The sequence below is a fragment of the Cenococcum geophilum genome, assembly GCF_001692895.1.
Source record: "Cenococcum geophilum 1.58 unplaced genomic scaffold K441scaffold_25, whole genome shotgun sequence".
Lineage (NCBI taxonomy): Eukaryota > Fungi > Ascomycota > Dothideomycetes > Gloniales > Gloniaceae > Cenococcum > Cenococcum geophilum.
Window position 1 is genome coordinate 1,448,852 of NW_027137583.1, and position 1,420 is coordinate 1,450,271.

The 1,420-nt window shown below is 45.4% G+C and overlaps 1 protein-coding gene across 1 annotated transcript; it reads right to left on the reverse strand.

Annotated features, from left to right (window-relative positions):
- Positions 1-396: 396 nt before the first annotated feature.
- On the reverse strand, positions 397-987 carry K441DRAFT_136500 (uncharacterized protein). The gene has a single exon (XM_067640102.1). It carries the CDS (start codon positions 924-926, stop codon positions 552-554), a length of 375 nt encoding a protein of 124 aa, XP_067503293.1. The 5' UTR covers positions 927-987; the 3' UTR covers positions 397-551.
- Between the last annotated feature and the right edge of the window lie 433 nt (positions 988-1,420).

The window sequence follows — 1,420 nt, forward strand, 5'->3', positions numbered from 1 at the left end:
AGAGCTTCGAGCAGAGCCTTGTGTAGAGCCTTAAGTAGAGCTTTGCGCAGAGCGTCGTGCAGAGCTTTGTATAGAGCTTCTCTATATAAAGCTTACATTTAGGCTTGTTTTTGAAGGCCTTATAAATAACTTTGTATAGAGCTTTGTACAGGCGTTTGCGTAGACGTTTGTGCAGACGTTTGTGTAGACATTTGCATAGACGATGGTGGAGACGATTGTATGGGCGATTGTAGAGACGTTCGTAGAGACGACGCGTCGGTGTTTACAAGCCCACGCACTATCACGTGACCTGTCACGTGCACGTCACCGAGCTCAAAGAGACTGCCTAAGTACCCCCCTACTAACATATTCCTATCGTAAAAAAGTAATTAATTATAGAGGAGACTAGTCTAACTTAACTCGTCAGCTTATTATGTTAAATAGGTGTTGTTGGGGAGTCAAATATACAGGTGAAAGTGTCTCTTATACAAAATTGCGAAAATTAAAGTCGAGCCTCACCAAAACTCGCACCAAAGGCAGGGCGAACTTAAGGTCAGTAGATAGCTGATTGGTTAAAAAAAAGTGGCGTTTTTTAGGATGGAGACTAGTGATACTTTAGTATTAGTGAGTGCGCCTTCAGTTTGCCCTTGCCGTCTGAGTCGCTTACTGAGATAATGTAAGCTTTGCAGTGTGTGGGAATTGAACGAGCAACTTGATTGTAAATCTATGGGTATCAAGTGGAATATATACATGAAATGGTAGCTGAAATGGGAACAGTGATATGCAAGCAATATTGATCTGCGATCAATATATAGGGTGGCGTTGAGGCTGTCTCGGCAGCACCTGTAGTCGGTTACAGATAAGGACGAGGGCCTCACGGAATCACTGCTGCAGGTGAGACGGGTGATTACCCAAGACCTACCTCTGTAAAATAGAAGACCCGGCATGGCGCCCTCAAGGCAGCTAAAACGGTGTATGATTTCAAAAAAAAAAAAAAAAAAAAAAAAACCTCCGTATAGGCTGTACGATGTGCAACTATCCAGTCGTACCGAGGTAGATGAGAGTTGGATAGCTCTCCTCCTATGGCCGTGAAGCTCAGTGGGGCTAATCCTTTAACTGCAGTCATCAGCCGAAACAGATAGTATATCCGTGGGTGCAGGATCCAGACGTGGTAATACAGGGTCCGGGAGGTTCGGTGTCCCCCCCCTCGTGCGCGCAGCAGCGGTGGCATCTAATTTCGCTTGAGCTTCGCCTAAACTAGTATGTAGAGCTAGCAGGAAGGGGTGTAGTACGTGGTTAGGGCTTGAACCACGGCCCACCTCAAATTCGGAGCTATGAGCTCGATTTTGAAGCTATTTTGAACTCCTCTCCCCTACCAAATTGTAATATCACCTCTAGATCTTGGTGTTTTATCCCGTTGCCTTCCTTAATATGGCTCCAA

Bases quoted from the DNA above. Each gene is read 5' to 3' on its own strand.
- K441DRAFT_136500 (XM_067640102.1), bottom strand. From the start codon at position 926: ATGCCGGGTCTTCTATTTTACAGAGGTAGGTCTTGGGTAATCACCCGT.